This window comes from Hemicordylus capensis, chromosome 3 (genome assembly GCF_027244095.1).
Source record: "Hemicordylus capensis ecotype Gifberg chromosome 3, rHemCap1.1.pri, whole genome shotgun sequence".
Taxonomy (NCBI): domain Eukaryota; kingdom Metazoa; phylum Chordata; class Lepidosauria; order Squamata; family Cordylidae; genus Hemicordylus; species Hemicordylus capensis.
This window is the reverse complement of record NC_069659.1, coordinates 316,808,252-316,825,689: the sequence shown is the minus strand read 5'-3', so window position 1 is coordinate 316,825,689 and position 17,438 is coordinate 316,808,252. Positions and strand designations below refer to the sequence as shown.

The window sequence follows — 17,438 nt, the reverse complement described above, 5'->3', positions numbered from 1 at the left end:
TGAGTGAATTGGCTCTTTGAATGAATGTGTATGTACGCGTGTGTACACACACACACACACACACACACACACACACACACACAATCTGAACATTGCATTGATTCATTTGGATTTCAGCTGCGTGCCAATTTTTTCTCCCCTCACTTTTCAAGTGGCTTATATGTACGTTTTTGGGGGTCAAATAACCCTTTTGTTAAATGATTTGAAACAAATCCATCATTCAAATTTAAAGCTAGTGTAACATCAGTCATCCACATGTGTTAACATTATGAACAAAAGATTTAAACCTTTGAACAGATATGCTCCTTCTGGTGAAAAGCTAAGAATGCCTGTGTTAGAGTTGTCCCATGAAGCTACCTTTTATCCTTAAAGGAATATCTACATGAATATACATCAAATATACTAACTGTTTGAATTGTAATGCTGTAGGGAGATCTGTATGTTGCCTGACTTTCAGCCAATTCTGTAGGAAATCTGTTTTTGAAAAAGCATGCTTTGAAAATAAAGTAGCTCAAAAAGAAAATGGTTGAATAGAGAAATTGGAGTCTTCACAATCTCCCCCTAGGTAAGGTTGTTAGGTATTCCATTCTAGAGGTTTCAGAGAAGACGTGGCAGTGTATGGGCCTAGATATCACATCTCGGTTTAAATTCACAACATGGGTGGTCTTTAAAATCCTGTCAGTGAGACAATACATACAAGATAGTTTGGTAGAATACTGCTCTTCCTTGCTCAAGCTAAGGAGCCTAGGGTTTGATTCAGAGTATTGGAAGTTCTGTCTGTGTGTGTTTGTATGTGTTAAACTGTGCAACAGGAAAGTTGACTGTAAACATGAAGTCTTTCTGAGTACATTTCATGTTTATGAATAGCTTGAGGAAAACTGCTGTCAAAGTGCCTGCTGTTTGATAATCCTCTAGGACTGCTTTGTCTTTCTTTTGCTTTGAATTTCTTTTTTAAATTGAATGTTCTTTTAACAAATATATAGTCACCTTTTAAAAAATGAGATATTCTGTCATCTCACTTAAAGTATTGTATCATGGACCCCCGCCCCCATTGCATGTGGATTTACAGTGGTTTTCCTTTAAAATTTAGCTTTTAAATGTGTAACAGATAGTCTTTAAAATACATGGGTAAAAAAACATAATTGGGAACTGTATTTGTCTGAAGAGGAAGCAAAGTATCTTTCTCTTTTAACTAGGAAGTACAACATTATCCCATGAGATGTTAAATTGGACATGTATTGGAGTATTGGTTTATTTTTTACTTGATACACCCAAAATGTAAAACATTGTGGAGCATCTTGCCTCTTTCAGGATGTGCTCCAGAAAATGAGCTCAATGATGTTATAGCTGTTTGTTTATTGTTAAATTGTTATACCACCTTTCCTAATGCATCTCAAGGTGGTTTACAAAAGTTAAAATACAATAAAATTCTGTAAAAGTTACATGTTGCTTCGAGATATGGGATATGGTCCTAAACTGAGCTTTAAATTCCATATAGCTGCTGCACAGTTCAAGAATGTCTGCCAGAATTGCTTTGGATTTAATAGCACATAAAATAAATCCCCAGGCCTGAAGCAGAGTCCTCCTGAAGAACCCCCAATGTCTCCACATATGAAAATATGAAGAATTCTTTCTAAACTCTGCTACTGAGGCCTTAAAAGGAAATGCTGGAAATGCCAGCAACTGAACCGATGTATACACAGCAAACCCATTCAAAGTATGCTGTAAGCTCCTGTGTACTTTCTAATCTCTGCAGTACATCAATCAATTAGTCTGTGTGTGTTGTATGTACAAATAAGTTACATCCAGGGCTTCAGAGAGAGGAATACAAGTGAGCCTGCTGAGGGAATGTCAAAGCGTGATCATACACCCCTCCCTCAAGATGAGACTGAAATACAGATATTTGTAAAATATTTGTAAAAAGGAGAATCCTTGGCTCCTGCATCAGACTAGAGAGAGCTGCAAATTCAAGCAGTAACTTAATAAACCAATCCATATTATCTTGAATAAGTAAGCCATGCCAAGAAGAGTTAAATTAGACTGCATTCGCACAATCACAAGGATCCTGGTTAAAATGTTAATCAGCAAGCCCCTTAGAGCGAATTCTAAGAATGTAGAATTTCAGGGCCGTCCTGGTCAAACCATTCCAGTTAAATCAGCATTTAACCAGGACAGATAACTAGGATAGATACTGGAACTTTGTTAACGTTCAAGCTTATCTTCCAACATCTCCCTTCCAACAAATCAGCAGTTCATAATGGGATAAGTAAATGAGCTACATTGTACAGTTATTTCAGGGATATGCTTCTGACTATTGCTTCTTTGCCAATGGAAATGGCAGCAAATAAGATAAAGGTTTAATAAAAGAAAAACATAATTTTAAAAGTTGACAGTTATCTATCCTTTTTTTTAAAAAAAGTGGTAATTTATTAGTCTGGAGGTATTTATGACAATTTTAACCTTTAATCTTTTGCCTGCTTCTGTTGTGGCATGCTTTACATATGCTTCCATAACAGTTTTCTGGAGAAAACAATTCTGTTTTCTGCAGAACTGACATCATTAGCTCACTTAATTTGGATCCTCTGCAGTGACTGTGTCACTGCAAAACCACTGCATTCCAATTTCCCCTGTTGTCCTCTTGACTTTTTAAAGACCTGTTTTTCTGGCATTTTTAATTATAATTGCAGTGCTAGCCTTTCACGTGAACTTTCTAAACACTATTGATCATGATCCATGGACAATTCCCATTGGTCAGTGAGTTGAAGCCCTACCTTTCTGAACTTTCTCTGCTCTGCTCTTCTGGTTGCATCACTACCGTTATTTGTCTTAGGCTGTTGGGCCCCTTTCTAAAAATGTTTACAAGGCAGTTAAGACACATTTCTTCACCCAGGCTTTTAATTAGACTCAATAACATTGTTATAAATTTTAAATTATTTTCATGTTTTAATTTTGTTTTAATTTGTGCTGTTTTACTGTAAACTGCTCAGAGACATGAGTTTTGGGCAGTAGATAAATATGATAAAATAAAATAAAATAAAATAAAATAAAATAAAATAAAATAAAATAAAATAAACAAACATTCCAGAGGTCATCTATCCAGGAGTCAAGGTGGGGCAATAGATGCAATTCTTTGTCCCCCTCCCAGCAAAGAATTTTATTTTAGCCAGTACTGACTGCTTGCATCACCATCATTACATGTCTGCCATATCTTTCCCTCCCCCTGCCGTTACTTTTCAATAGCTGATGTTTGCTAAAAAAAAAAATCTCATTCACTTTTCTGCTAAACTGCACAAACAAGAAGTTAAAAAAGGACCTTGCACGATTGCATTTCTGCCAAGACATATTCTTCAACACAGACTCCTCACTGATTGCTTTTCAGCAACCAGTTATTGCCTTTTTCTTACCCCTTTCTCTTGTTTTTGCACCAAAGTACTAGTATACTTATAAAATTAAGGGCCAAATGTTCAGTTTGTTTGCTTGGGTTTGACTATGGCTGGTGCAATAAAGCAGTGCCCACTTCTGCCTTTGCTGTGGGGATGGACACTGCAGGATTATAATGGGGAATAGTGCCATACTAAGTGCTGAGTGGAACCTCAGTGATCTATCTGCTTGTGCCTGGAAGAGCAGAGCCCAGCTACACCAAAGGGCCCTATTTGTGGAAGAGACTCCAAACTGCTCTCCACAAGATTGTACAGTATTATAGAATTGCAAGCTAGGGAGCAGGGCTAGATGTAAGACTGTCCCTTACAAATAAGATCAGTGCTGCCCATTTTACGCTGCTGTTGTAGAAGTTGCAGTTCAACAACAGGTGGAGAGCCAAGGTTGCCTAGTCCTAGAGTGCTTGGCACTGGCCAGGTTCATGCATGGGGGAACCTGAGGTTCCCCAAACCTGATATATGGAGGGAACTTGAAGTTGGCACTGCAGATAGTCACATATTTCAGCCAGATATATGACCCACCGGTCCGTACCTCCCAGCAAGGCATTGGATGTAATCCCTGCCTGCCTTGTGCTGCCTTTCGACTGGCAAGCCTCCCTTTTGTCAGCTGCCTCATATCCATTGGTCCTGCTTGCACAGGGGGTTGAGTCACCTGAAATAAACCTGAGGTTCATGAACAACATGTATTGAGACATAGAGCACACTTCAGAGTGAGCAACACTTGATCGGCAACCCCGCTTTAAATTTTGGTTACATATTTGGGTTTGATGCCCCAAACAAATCTTTGGTTCCTGCCTTGGTGTGGGTTCAGACAGTCATGGACAAGTTAGTTACTGACTTCACAAGTAGGTTCTGTGCTATGTGTGAACCTGGTCTATGACTCGGGAGATCCAGGTTCAAACCTCATGCTGCTCACTGGGTGAACATGGGTCAGTTATACATATTCAGTTTAACCTACTTTACAAGCTTTTTGGAGTGGAAAAGAAATCATGTGTGCTCCTTAGAGGAAGAGTTGGATAATAACTGCATACTGTAACATCTGTATAAGTAAAATTGGACTACAGCCTATGATATTACATGAGCTGAGTAAGTATTTTTCCAATAGCTTATTTGAAGAAGCAGCTCTTTTTCAGAGGGTTAGTAATATGCTCTGGGGGAGTGAATGTAACTGTAATTTAATGCATTATTGCAGTGTTATTCCAGACTCATAAGAGACAGGATGACGGCATGTTCTGTCTGGTCTATATCTGCCCAAACACAGAGTAGCACATTCCGCCTATAAGCACCACTTCAGTAATTTCTTGAGTCTTTGTTTTAGAATCATGCGTTCTTAGCTTTTTTGCTGCTTCATAATAGAGCTGGCCAGTGATATCTGATGTACAGTACTATAACCTAAACATTTTATAGGCTTGCAAGCTAAAAGGAACCTACAGTGAGATAATCACATTCAGACAAATCTGTTTTTGTACAAAATGGTCAATTTTAGATTTGAGATAGCTTTGTACCTGTGACCTTTCCATAACCATGAAGAGATGCATCCTGAATGCCTCTGTCAGCAGTGAAGTCTGCATATCATTAATCACTGCTGAGTTCATTGGAGAAAGATGGAAGAGGAAAATTTGTATTTAACCAAGGCCTGGTTCACATTGTGTCTCTGACATGTGGCAAGGCATAGGAGTGAATTTTTCCTCCACTGTTGATCTCTGGTATGAACTGGGGCCTTTGCTTCCACCTTCTCTTTTACATATACCCCAGTCTTCATGGCTATACTGCCACTGTATTATGCTGTACTCCAGCTTTCGCAAGTTTTTTTGCTGTATTATCATTCAATCATTTCTACTTTTATAGCTCTCCTATCCATGCTAAATGTGAATGCAGGAATGTTTATGTCAGTAGCTGTGAAATGTAGCACATGGTGAGAGTGCTACATTAGCAGGGTCTCAGATATCTTGTTAGCTCTTTTTATGTATGAGTCCCATAGAGAGAAATAATGAAGCTCTTCTCACGATTGATGAGAAGTGCTTCTTCCGGGTCTGCAGGGAGAGCAGGCTTAGCCTGCTTTCCAGTGATCATGGGAATAGCCTCAAAGTGTTTTAATTCTGTAATCTTGTACTTAGGATATATGTATTGCTGCATTTTACTCAGGACTTCTGGCATATGTATTCTATATAGCAGTTCAGCATAATTGTAATTTTGCCCCTGTCCCCTCCTTCCTCATAATTTCCATTTTGAAAGATTGATAAAGACTTTGTGACCAAAGGATTAGAAAGGAAAAGTGATGTCGTTTTAACAATTAGCATCTATCCACCAAGGCCGAAGACTTGAATTGAGAAAAAAATGACAAAAGCCTATCTGAACATCTCAGGGTGCAGAAAGATAAGAGGCTGTGTGGGTGAGAGGAGAACATCTGAAGACCCAAGTCCAGACAGGTGGCATCAGAGTTGACATAACTATAGGTTTTGATGGATGTGAGTAATGACCCCAAGAGCAGTCCAGGACCAAGAAGACTATAAAACCAGAAGACTCCAAACCCAACTTTCAGTGGGCAGGTCCAGAAGACGCATCTTCTCCCTGTCCAATGCTGCAGCATCTCCGCACCCCTGCATCTGCACCCCATCTTCTCATTGAACCCTAGCATCTTAAATCACTGGGAGGAACATTGAACTGGCCATTCAATTGGTTTCCCTACACCTTTGGTAACAAACTTTACCTGCTCCCCTTCCCCTCCTCCCATTCCCTTCGCTTGCTAGGTAACTGGCTTGTATTAGAATTAGGTAAATTAGCTTTGTTTGCCAGGACCTTATAACTATTGAACAGCTCCAAATCTATTTCCTTAAGTAAATTCATACAAGACAATCCCTGTTTGATTGCTTGTGTCTCCTCCCACATCCACGGATTGAACCTATGCTAAGGGGTTTAGGTAACAACTGAATATATAAGATTCAGGGTGCATGAGTACACTGGTATGTTGGCACACTGGTCCATCCAGGGTCCATGAGGGCACTGGTACATTGGCACACTGGTACGTAAGTCGCCTCACAAGGAACAAGCTGTGCACCCTTCTAAAACAGAAACTAGGGTCTCCAGGTAAAAGCATAGGTAAATTTCCTCCACCATAGGGAGTAAGCCCCTTGAGCCTATTGGGTGGAGATTATAGTCCAGCCAAGTAGCTGGTTACAGACAAGCTCCCCTGCCATAGTGAGTAAGTAAGTCTGACAGCCCAGGGAGGGAGGACCAAGGTGAGACATTTGGGGATTGGTGAAGCCTCTGACTACAGCCTGAGCAAGGAATAACCCCATGTAACATCTCCATCTGGCATGTAACATCTGCATCTCCTCCACCACCTCCTCCAAGCCATTTATGAAAAATCTAGGGCCCAGGACAGAGCCCTGTAACTTTCCACTTAATATCTTCCTTCAGGATGCCATGGCGCCATTCATGAGTAGGAGAGACCTGAGTTCAAATCCCCATTCAGCCATGATAAAAGCTGGGTGACTCTGGGCCTGTCACTTCTATCTCAGCCTAACCTACATTACAGGGTTGTTGTGAAAGAGAAACTCAAGTATGTAGTACACCGCTCTGGGATCCTTGGAGGAAGAGTGGGATATAAATGTAATAAATAAATAAATAAATAATTCATGAGTACTCATTAGTGGCTACATAAATGAGCCCCTGGTGGCGCAGTGGTAAAACTGCCGCCCTGTAACCAGAAGGTTACAAGTTCGATCCTGACCAGGGGCTCAAGGTTGACTCAGCCTTCCATCCTTCCGAGGTCGGTAAAATGAGTACCCAGAATGTTGGGGGCAATATGCTAAATCATTGTAAACCGCTTAGAGAGCTCCGGCTATAGAGCGGTATATAAATGTAAGTGCTATTGCTATTGCTACATGCCATCCTGGGGGAGGTATCGAGTAAGAATTATAATGCTATACATATGCTGTCTTAATGTGTGAATAACTTTCTTTAGGGTGGTTGTGAGCATAAAAAGAAACTCACACTACTCTGAACACCTTGGATTTGGCTGGAAACAAATGTGACCAATGTCAAAACAAATGCCTAGCTGCTTTAATTGTCTTAACTTTAACGGTTTACCGTACTCGTACTGTAGGTTGCCAACTCTTGACTGAAGCAATTCCTGGAGATCTCCCACCCCAATATTTTTCCTAGTATTTTTCACATTATCAAGGGTTTACAATCCCCAGGATTGCTTTCAATATTCACCTGGAATCTTGTTGATTCCTGGAGACTCTAGGCCAATCCTGGCATGTTGGCAACCCCACTGTCTTTAATAATTATTGCACTGTGGATATGTAAACACTTGTATTCTTCATGAATCCTGAGCTGCATTAATACAGGGTTCAGAGTAATTCATTTTGCAATCCCAATGCCATTCTATTAGTTCCCTTTGTGCAGAATATAATTTATCAGTTTAATTGACACAATGCTACTTTTCACTGAGTTAGCTAACACTTTACTGTCAAAGCAAACACTTCTGTGATCATTTTATTTTTGGGTGATTAGATCAAAGACTTATCTTTCCAACTACATCTCACACTTCACGCAGTAGTTTGTTTAGCAATGATGCTCCAACCCTTCATTTTGTCATTCCCACAAAAAAGAATTGGGTGTCAAATATCTCATCCCAATCCAAATCTGTAATTGCTGCCAAATCTAAATAGTTCATGTCGGAAAATTTAGTAAGGAACTAATTTGGCTTAGTCGTTCTTCTATAATCACATTTTCCAGTTTGCTATTTTCCTGGAGGTCTGTGTCAGAAGCCACATAATTCTTACTCCAGAAACCAAAGTGGAGAAAAAAAGATAGACAGTTATTTCTCTTCCCATCAGTGTAGATTTCTTCTCTCTATTGTCTTCTCAAGGACAAGAGACAATTCAAAGGAAGGCTAGATTGTTAAGGATCCATTCCATAACTTCCAAGTGTACCTGTTGAACAGGTACAGTACCAATCTTCTTTCTATGTGTGCAGCTTGCGATTGTGTGCTTAATTTGTTCCAAATGCTGAAATTGACTCATTGACTGACATGCATAGGCTTACGAGGACAGAGCAAGAAATCCGACCTTTCAAGCAGGCAGGAAACTAACTGTGTGTGAGGCTTGCTGTGCAGTGCTGGGTGAGCGGAGGGGCAGGGGGAAGTATTTTCACACCTCTCCCTGAAAAAGCCCATTTTACACCCAGGAATATGTCCTCGAGGGCTGTGCAGCCCTTGTGGACATATTCCTGGGTGCAAAAAGGGCTTTTGTGGGGAGGAAAGAGGCATGAAAATAACTTCCCCCTTCTCACCTACTGTATTGTAAGGCAAGCCTCGCACACAGTTTCCTTACTACTTGTGGGATCTCTTGCATGGCATGTCAGCCACTGAAAATAACAAACCTATTTTAAAATAAGACTTTGAAATAGGAATAGTTTCTCATCTGACTAATCACCAGTAATATGCAATCTGATGACATAATAGCTTAAAACAACAGATTTTTAATACACAATCTTTTCCCCTGCTTTGTACTATAAAAAGCAGGCATATTGGAAATGCATAATTCTCCACGAGTTTAAAGGGCTTCCAAATGGCTTCATTCCTACTTGCACTGATATTCAAAGACTTTTAAAGGCTATTATTGAGAAGCTGAACAGTTCCAAGTCTTTGGGTCAAGCATTATAGGGGGAGGATGCCAAGATGAGATTTGGCCTAAACTTGTAATGCCTTGCATCCCGAGTAATATGACACAAATAATTTTATACAGATGTATTTCATAAAAACCAGCTTTCAAGATCTATTCATGACTAGTGGGTTTGACAACCTGCCTTTTAGTACTTGAAGTGAAATTTGTTCATGAGTAGAAAGTTTGTACTTTATCTTGTGGGAGACTGAAACACATTTTTCCCTTGAAAAAAGGGGGGCATAATTGTGTAAAACAGAGCTGGTGTGTGGTGCAGAGCTGAAGTACTAGATGAGAATATGGACGACCCTATATGTAAATTATCATTGAGCTTACACTGTATTCATGTGATCGTGGCAATCCTGGTTAAAGAGTTAACCAGGAACTCTGAGCCCTGCAGAGCTGATTGTGAGAACTCAGAATTTCTTGGCAATCTTGATCAAATCGGGGTGGTTAAACCACATTTAATCACAGTGCTTTTGTCGAATTATCTGTCTTGGTTAACAACAGCAATTTGAACAGAGTTGCCCAGAAATTTTCAGGGTAATCAGTTCTGCAGGGCTTAGCAATCCTGGTTAACTCTTTAACCAGGATTGTCAGGATTGTGTGAACACAGCTTTAAAATCTCCTTGGATGGCTATTATTCTATTTCAGCCTAACCTACATTGTGGCTGGTGGCCAATCATTCTAACCATTATACTGGATTACTGCATATGAAGTTGCCTTATACTGAGCAAGAGCATTGCTCCTTCTAGCAGGATACTCTGTAGTGTCTGACAGAAGCACTCCAGGGTCTCATGAAGAAGGCTTCTGCTAACTAGAGATTCAGGGCAACAAACCTGGGGCCTTATGTACTGTTAAGCAAATGTGCTCTGAGAGGGTTGCAGACTGTCCCCAAAAGGCAGATCGTTGGGGTCTTTATCTAGCTTTAGACAGGCAATGTGAGCTGCAAATCCATAGACTAGGCTTTATTATTTAAAAGAACACCTTCTTCTTCTTCATGAACCCCACTGCCTGTTAAGAAAATCTGGGGAGGTCCGGCCGTGGTACCCAACGGCTCAGTGGTGGTGAAGTTTCTGCGTTTTTAATCTGTATTTTGAACTGTTTTAATTGTGTCAGTGTTTTAATTGTTGTGCTTTTAGATAGTGAACCACCCAGGGACTTGCACATGGAGTATAAAAATTTGTCAAATAAATATATTATGAGCACCTTAGTCTGGCCAACTGAGCTAGGTAATCTATGAGGCTATTCTCACGCACAGTGGAAACTGAGCTAAAGGAGCCAAGCCCAGTTTCCACTGCGCCTGAGAACTGCCTGGAGCCGCATGGCTCCTGGCGGTGGCGCGGTGGCAAACCCTCTTGGGTAGCCTGCTGCTTAACCCAGGTTTCAGGCACAGGAGCACCCAAAAAGCGGGTCAACTGCTCGTGTGTTGTGACGGCATGGCTCTACATTGTGCCGACTCATTAGTAGCCTCCCGGCATCAGAGGGCTCCCCAAAAGCCACCATGCACTCATGCGGTGCCTTATAGAACCCCACCGCCCAAACCAGCTCTGTGGATGGAACTGGTAATCATCTGGGTGGCCGATCCAGCTGCCCAATTATCCACCTACTCTTCCCACAAACCCCATTCAGGCTTTTCACACAGATCATGTGTAGAGTGATATGGCTTACAACATATCTTTTGGGCTAGTAACTTATGTGGTTTACAGTATTTGCAAGTCTGGATATAAATTTTATAAGTTAAAAAAACACACCCTAGGAATAGTTTTTTAGTTTTTTAAAAAATAGGAAAAACTATTTTTATGATATATTCTGTATCATTTCTGCATCAGAGCAGGACTATAATTCATTAACTGTTATGAGGGTTTGTCAGTCAAATCAATTCTTAGCCTTTTTGTAAGTGTGCTATTTTAATTATGAAGTTACACCTCTCTCTCTCTCTTTTCTACCTTCGCAGATAAACTATTAATTCTAACTGTTGCAACTAAGGAAACGGATGGTTTTCACCGATTCATGCAATCAGCAAAGCATTTCAACTACACAGTAAAGGTATTGTGTGCTCCCCTACTCTTTCTGAATTGTGAAAAGAATTTCACCTGTGTGAGAGTGAGTGCACAAATATGCCAAGGCTATTCTGCACTAAAAATAAAATTTTTCTAGAATGAAGTCATGGAAAGTACCTCTTAGATCACTTGCTGTGGACCTTGCCAATTAAGAATTTATCCCTGCTGTAGGCTTGCTCATGTTTTGCCTAGTCTTTTTAAATATTCCAGATGCTAGTCTTCTACTTCCCTCAGGAGATCATTCGACAGGTATATAGATTTAAGTGTTGGAAAGGTTTTCTTCAAATCTGTGTAAAGATTTCTTCTCTTCCTCTCCATGCTAATCCCCTGTGATTATTAACCATTCTAGTCATTCAAATGGATCATAGAACAAATCAGTCCAGAATTGTCACTCGAGGCACAAATGACCAGGCTCAAACTATCATACTTCAGACACATTATGTGAAAACCCAGCTCCCTTGAGAAGTCCATAATGCTCGGAAAGGTTGAAGGAAAGAGAAGAGGACAACCAGTAGCAAGATGGATTGACTTGCTTACAGCAATGAGTGCACCACTGAGAGACCTTAAAGGCCAAGTTGAAGATAGATAATCCTGGAGATAATCTATCTATGTGGTCACTAAGAGTCGACACTGACTTGATGGCACTTAATCAATCAATCAATCAGTCATTCAAAAATGATTTCCTTTTACTTTGTGAGTTTAGTTTTAGTGGACCAATTTCTCCGTTTTGTGGTATTTAGTTACATCTTTAAAAAACAAACAAACCACCAAATGTTTTGTTTTTGTCCCAGCTTCTGCTTTGCAGTTTTGTTAATGGAATGTATGCTCTTATACTTTACTCTGTGGGAAAGCATTGTAATTGAGTTTGACTCTTTACAACTTAGCACTGTAAGTCCAAAGGGGATTCTTTATCACAGAAGTTCATTGGCAATGAATATAAATTATAATAAAGCCTTTGGCTTTCCAGATTTCCTTGGCCCTGCCTGCAAGACACAAGTCCTCCGGGATGAAATTGTGTAAGGATGAAATGGGATCATGGCAAGGTTCCAGGTTTCAGGGGACCTCAGCAACCTGCAACAACAGAGCAACTCTTGGCAGAAATAGTTGCTCCACCACCCTGCACAACGTTAGTATCTCAAAATACTGATATTGTGGAAGGGCAGCAGGATTTCTTTATATCTTTATCATATTGCTGTACCATCTGATATGTGCATCTCTAGGTGGTGTACAGAATTTAAAATACAACAAATATAAAACAGGGTAAAACCAATTAAAACAATTTCACATGATAAAAACAAAAACAATCTCAGAAGATAAAAACAAATTAAACAGTTTAAAATTAATTTCAGTTAAAAGCCTGAGAAAACAGGTGCGTCTTGAGGGTCTTCCTCAAAGCAAACAGAAGAGGAGATGCTCTTATTTCTACAGCAAGCATATTTCAAAGCCCTGGGGAAGCCACAGAGAATGCCCAGTCCCAAGTCACCAACAAATGAGCTGGCAGCAACCCTAACTGGACCTCTCCAGATGATCTTAATAGACAACAGGGTTCATGACAAAGAAGGCGCTCTCTCAAGTACCCTGGAACCAAGCCATTGAAGACTTTATAGGTAATAACCTATATTGCGTCTAGGTTAATATAGCAGGGACGATGGATTGTGCCTGTTGTCTGTGCTCCTGACATCCATTATGTCTTTTTTCCTTTGTGAAAAAGAGCCTATGCAGGCACTGCTTGTACACACATAGCAAGCAGGAATTCCACTTTTTTGCAGGGCTCCTGATTGCATGAAGAGAGCTTATGTGTACCCAACTAGCAGGTACGCAGGCCTGGTTCACAAAGCGACATTGGATGAATGGAGGTTGGAACAGGGATGGTCAGCATTGGGGTTGGCATCACTGGGTAGTTGCCAAGGCCCAGGGCTCTCAGAGGGGCTCATTGCTGGTTCCTGAGGTCACCTCTGTCCTAGTAGTCTGTGTGGAAAAGCATAAAATATGTCATAATGTTCATCATATATTTATTTTAGTTCTACTTTATGCCCTGCCTTCACATTTGCCTTTTTCTTTAGTAACAAAATCCCAAACACACAATTAAACAAAACACACACTTGTCCAACCTAAATCCATGTCTGTTCTAGCTTCTCGATACTATAAATGCACTTTAGCTGTGACATTATGCATGTGTACCCCTTTGCAATGGCCAGGAAGTGAAGGCAAGAAGTGCAGAATGTGTTTCTGCAAGCCAGGCAAAACTCTGTCTTTTTCTACTCTTGTGGTTGAACAAAAACCCCAACATTCAGATCAATAGATGGTTAGTTGCAGAGAGTTTTGTGTCCATTGTGATTCAGCAGCCCTGTCCCTCCCAAACAGAAAGCTGTATTTAAAGCAGTCTGGCCTCTTCAAGGAGAGTGGTAATGATTACAGGATGTTGAATTGAAAAGAGCACCCGTGCATGCGTGTGTGCATGCATGCGCTCACAAACACACACCCACACACCCCTGAAACAATTACTCCACAGTCCACTGATGGCTCTTCATCCCATCTTGTGGCTGTAAAATTAAGTCATACTGCACACAACAGGGAACATAAGATCAGCCCTGCTGGATCAGGCCCAAGACCCATCTAGTCCAGCATACTGTTTCATACAGTGGCCCAGCAGATGCTACTGGAAGCCACTGGCAGGAGTGGAGGGTGTGCCTTCTCTCTTGCTGTTACTCCCCTGCAACTGGTACTCAGAGGCATCCTGCCTTTGAGGCTGGAGGTGGCCTCCAGCCTCAAAACCATACTTACAACCTCCAACTAGCAGCCATTGATAGACCTCTCCTCTTTTTAATTTCTCTCTGCCATTGTTTGTTTTCTCCTACACTCTTCCTTCACCATTACAATGTATGACTTGCTAGTTCTTATTTTTGTAAGAACCGTAAGATTAGTTTCTCTCTCAGCAAGATGGTGCTGTGAGTAACTTCTGTGCTGGAAAGTAATTGCTAGGTTACTATTTGGTTAGGAACTGTCTCTCTCATATTTCTTGCATGATGTCACTGTTCTCAGTGTTGCTTGAAACATGTAAAATTTAAGGGCACTGAAGTGAGGGCTTAATATGTATTAACAGTTGGAGGGCATGATATCTGAAGGTGTGTGTTCAGCTTGGTTTTAACTTATTTTCAATACAGAAGGATGGCACCTTATACCAGGGCTGCTCAACTTTGGCCCTCCTGCAGATGTTGGCCTACAACTCCCATAATTCCTGGCCATTGGCCACTGTGACTGGAGATTATGGGAGTTGTAGTCCAAAAACATCTGGGGGACCAATCTTGAGCAGGCCTGCCTTACACATACTTGCTTCTGAATGAGTTTGTTGATGTTAACTGATTTCTAGAAAATTTCTCAATTTGAAAAGCCAGAGTCAAGTAATGATTCTTCTTTGGAATGATTTACTCAGGCAATGAAAATGTTATTTTCTTTTTATTGTGCTAAGTAGGATTATGTTTGGAACAGGTTTCGGTGGCTGACATCATGATTAATGAAGCACCAGTGTAACACCAGTGCTTCTGAAGAGTTTGATACTAACACTGCACTGTTGACAGTGTACGTGGAAAGGAATTTCAACTATCTTCCCACTACCTCTCCTTCCCACAGAAGCCTTCTGTGTCAACTGAGAATATGTCCCTGAGAACTGTGTGTCCTTCAGGGACATTTTTATTTCTGGGTGGCACAGAGCACTTCCTGGGAAAAGGGAGGCTGTCGAAAATTGTCCCCCACCACTGAGCTAGCGGTGGAACAGATTTAGCAGAACTTTTCAGAAGCACCGGTGCTTCTCCCATTGCACCAGTGCTTTGTTAGTCAGGAGCTCAACCATTATCTTTAGGTAGCAGTGATTGATTGATTGATTGATTGATGAATGATTTGATTTGATTTGATTTGATTTATATAGCACCCTTCCAAAAATGGCTCAGGGTTGGGCACTTGACTGGTCAAAAAAGATTCCATGGACTGATCAAATATTGATCAAATAATGAGCATTTTTAAAGCATTAACTTTATTAGAACAAAAATGAAACAGTGATTTTAGCTTTCTTCAGCCCTCTACATTATGTCCACTCACTTCAGTGTTTCATGTATATTATTTTAAACAGTGCCTTACAGCTACTGTTTTTCTAGATTACTCTGGTCCAATTCTTCACAGGAGCCTTGAAAACAGACAGCCAGATTACATAGAGCATTTGCTTATTCTGCAGCAACCAAAATGTCATCTGACTGATCAATTGACAATGAGGAGAGTCTCATGATCAATGAGACCCACCGTGAGGGGGTTTGCGGGGAGAGCGGGCTTAGTTTATGGCATATTTCTCTTCAGACAAACACCATTTGTGGGAGTGTTGGGAGGAGAGCTGGTAAAGGTGGGGGGGGGGGAGGTAGCAAGCATGAATTGTCACCTTTGCTAAGCAGGGCCCATCCTGGTTTGCATTTGAATGGGAGACCACGTGAACACTGTAAGAGATTCCCTTTAGGGGTTTGGGGTCACTCTGGGAAGAGCACCTGTATGTTTGCATGCAGAAGGTTCCAATTTCCCTCTCTGGCATCTCTAGATACAGCTGAGAGATATTGCCTGTAACCTTGAATAAGCTGCTGCCGATCTGTGTAGACAATACTGAGCTAGATGCACCAATGGTCTGACTCTGTATAAGGCAGCTTATACAGGCTCCCCAGCATATCAACACTTGGTATGGGACTTCCGGGCAATGAGTATAGCATTTGTTTCCCTCCCACATCTGAACAGAGCTATGAAGGATAGGTCTATAAATGGTTGTGCTGCTGCATACCTCCTGAACATTATCTGCTGGGTATTAGCAGTGGGAAAGAGCTATTGCCTTCAAGTTTTGCTTGTGCTTCCTAGAAGCTATAGTGGAAAGCAGGATGTTGGAGTACATAGACCTTTGGTCTGATCCAGCAGGGTTCTTCTTATGAGAGGAGGGCTGGTCTCATGGTAGCAAGCATGAATTGTTCTCTTTAAGGAGGGTCCGCCCTGGTTTCATTTGAATGGGAGACTACATGTGAGATCCCCTTAGGGGATGGGGCCACTCTGGGAAGAGCACCTGAATGATTGCATGCAGAAGGTTCCAAGTTCCCTGTCTGGCATCTCCAAGATAGGGCTGAGAGAGACTCCTGCTTGCAACCTTGGAGAAGCCTCTGCCAGTACTGTAGACAATACTGAGCTAGATGTACCAATGGTCTGACTCGGTATATGGCAGCTTCCTATGTTCCTATGTTATGTTCCAGTTTCTAACCATTTTCTTCATATTTTCAGGTGCTTGGTAAAGGTGAGGAATGGAAGGGAGGAGATGCTCTAAACTCTATTGGCGGAGGCCAGAAGGTACGCTTGCTGAAATCTGCACTTGAAGAATATGCTGATCAGGAGGATTTGGTGGTCATGTATGTTGACTGGTAAGATAAGTTCCTGGGTTTGGCTTCCATATACCAGTCTGCGGAAAACTTCAGAAATGTCAGCTTTCTTGTGATTTGCTGCTGGTTAACATGCAGATATTTTGTTTTCTACCCTAGGTTTAATTTTGAAAAGTTAGTGTCTGTTTTCCTCTTAGGAAGATGGTAGGCTGGAGTTGACCAGACTGTGTTTGTTCAGTGGTTTTGCAGCTGTAGAAACTGTCAGTGAGCCTTGGCTGCTGTATTCCTTGAGATGGAAAAATGTTATCTAGACTTCACAAGCATTGAGGCGTAGTGCCTAAAATAAACATTCCTGTACTTTGACTTACTCATTCTTGTCAGAAATGAATGGAGAACTGTATTGCCCAATTGCCGCTTAAGTACCAAGTGTTTCCATGAAGAATGCACTGCAAGCTGTAGTGTTTAAAGGCACTGCCATACAATATTAAACAGTCATCTCAAATTTCAGTTCGGATGCTGGGATTTGATGGGAAAGGGACCACTGTTCCCTCTAAGGGATGCACATGTGCACGCGCTCACACATTTTCTGATGTCCACTCAGTTCATTTTAGATCCTGCTTCCAGTTTGAATCAGGAAGATCCTACTCTGAATGCAGGTGTGGACACACTGCCTGGATACTGCTGCCCAGAACAAAACTCATTCTGCACACAGATGTAGCTCAAAGACCCTTTGAGCAGGGACTTAATAGGGCAGTGGCAGAGCACCTGCTTTGCATGCAGAAGGTCCCCCCAGGTTCAGTCCCTGGCATCTCCAGGTAGGGCTGGATAAGACCCTTATCTGAAACTCTGGAGAGCTGCTGCCAGTCAGTGGAG

The 17,438-nt window shown here is 41.3% G+C and overlaps 1 protein-coding gene across 6 annotated transcripts in view; it reads left to right on the top strand.

The window, feature by feature from the left end:
* PLOD2 (procollagen-lysine,2-oxoglutarate 5-dioxygenase 2) overlaps positions 1 to 17,438 on the top strand; it is an 89,470-nt gene that overhangs the window by 16,662 nt on the left and 55,370 nt on the right. For 3 of the 6 annotated variants that reach the window (XM_053311380.1, XM_053311379.1, XM_053311384.1), the window contains exons 2-4: positions 11,067 to 11,158; positions 12,140 to 12,298; positions 16,471 to 16,607. In XM_053311380.1, the coding sequence (XP_053167355.1) occupies positions 11,067 to 11,158; positions 12,140 to 12,298; positions 16,471 to 16,607 (388 nt within the window). Of the gene's footprint in view, positions 1 to 8,316; positions 8,392 to 11,066; positions 11,159 to 12,139; positions 12,299 to 16,470; positions 16,608 to 17,438 lie in introns of all 6 variants that reach the window. The other 3 variants (XM_053311383.1, XM_053311381.1, XM_053311382.1) reach the window with 2 other exon arrangements.